The 1,496-nt window shown below is 35.6% G+C and overlaps 1 protein-coding gene across 1 annotated transcript in view; it reads right to left on the bottom strand.

Moving 5' to 3' along the window:
• Window positions 1-4: 4 nt before the first annotated feature.
• Window positions 5-1,496, bottom strand: part of LOC107300504 (coiled-coil domain-containing protein 66) — a gene marked incomplete at both ends in the record, with an annotated part of 14,834 nt that continues 13,342 nt past the window's right edge. Inside the window, 2 exons of the mRNA XM_015829828.2 lie at window positions 5-106; window positions 777-1,048. Coding sequence (XP_015685314.2) covers window positions 5-106; window positions 777-1,048 — 374 coding nt within the window. The remainder of the gene's footprint in view (window positions 107-776; window positions 1,049-1,496) is intronic.

The raw sequence follows: 1,496 nt of genomic DNA, 5'->3' as shown, positions 1-1,496 counted from the left end.
AGTCCTTTGAGTATGGCTTGCTGCCTGTCTCTCACCATATTAGGATTAAAAAGAGGATCCCTTATGTGATCAGAGCTAAAAACCTGCCGTGGTTTATGGTAAGTATCTAAAGATAAATATAGATACAATTAATTGTACTGTAAACAATCAGTGTTATTTTTAATATTGTGCATGAATAAATTATGATGTGTCTTAGCTTAACATCTGTCTGGAAGAGAATGCATATATAGCCTTCTGAAGAATTTACCTTTAGGCAATTTCAAAATATAGTTTCATAGAAGTAGTTTTCTACATTCATGGATACAACCGGAATAACAATAGCACTTAAACTTATATACAGCTTTATAGTGCTTTACACTCCTCTCTAAGCATATTGGCCCAACAATCTGGGTCCTCATTTTACCGACCTCAGAAGGATGAAAGGCTGAGTTAACCATGAGTTGGTCAGGATTGAACTCCTGGCAGTGGGCAGAATTAGCTTGCAATACTGCAATTCTAGCCATTGCACCACCAAGGCTCAACGTGAGATCTATGTGGTTAACTGTTAGTGACCCTATGGATAAATTTTTGCCTTGAACATCTGATTACAAATAGAATATATTTATGTTTAGATTGTTAGGTTTAAAATTAATGATTTTCTCTTAAAACAAATATTTTACTTTATTCAGTACTGAATTAAAACAACACTTTAGAACAAGCAGTAAAAACTTTAAATGAAGGTTAATGGTGAAATATTGAATAACCATAAGTGTTTCTTGAACTCTCTACTGCAGTACCGTCCAGCTCTTGGTATTGTGGCTCATGCGTGGAGGGCCTAGTCAAGGGTGCATCTGGATCAAGGTAATATACTTCATTTGTTCGCACATAAGGAACAAAATGAGATGAAGGAGGTCTTTCAGCTTCCGTATTTGGAAGAGGCCTTTCATTCCCATGCTGATCTGTAGAAATACTCTTTGGGCTTCCATTTTTGCTGTTAAGAACTGGGAAATCAGAAGTCTTTAGTTGCTGTAATTTGTTTTTAACTGCTGGAACAGGTGGGGAGTCAGATCTGTTTAAAACAAACAATTCAGCTGCAAAAAATAGTCTCAACCAGAGCTTTCTTCATTTTATCAATCTACTATTAATTTCTGCTTATATTTAAATGCAATCTTGAAAATGCAGATCTCCTTCCACACAAAGAGTTTTATTTTGTTTAATGAGCTATACAAAGGAGCTATGAGTGAAGATGAAGTTGTTCGATATTTGATATACCGTATTTTCCGGCGTATAAGACGACTGGGCGTATAAGACGACCCCCGACTTTTGAGAAGATTTTCAGGGTTTAGAAAGTTGTCTTATACGCCGGAAAATACGGTATGTTATTCAAACCACAACTTAAGAATGATTCATAAGGCCTGTTCTGTTACATCACTGTAGTGTTTTCTGGATTTTGTTGTTGCTTCTACTTTCTTTTCCTCTTCCCCAAATTTATTGTTATTTATACCTGTATTTTGTAC

Source organism: Protobothrops mucrosquamatus, unplaced genomic scaffold (assembly GCF_001527695.2).
Source record: "Protobothrops mucrosquamatus isolate PMUCROS unplaced genomic scaffold, P.Mucros_1.0 scaffold7273, whole genome shotgun sequence".
NCBI lineage: Eukaryota > Metazoa > Chordata > Lepidosauria > Squamata > Viperidae > Protobothrops > Protobothrops mucrosquamatus.
This window is presented reverse-complemented; position numbering and strand designations above follow the sequence as displayed.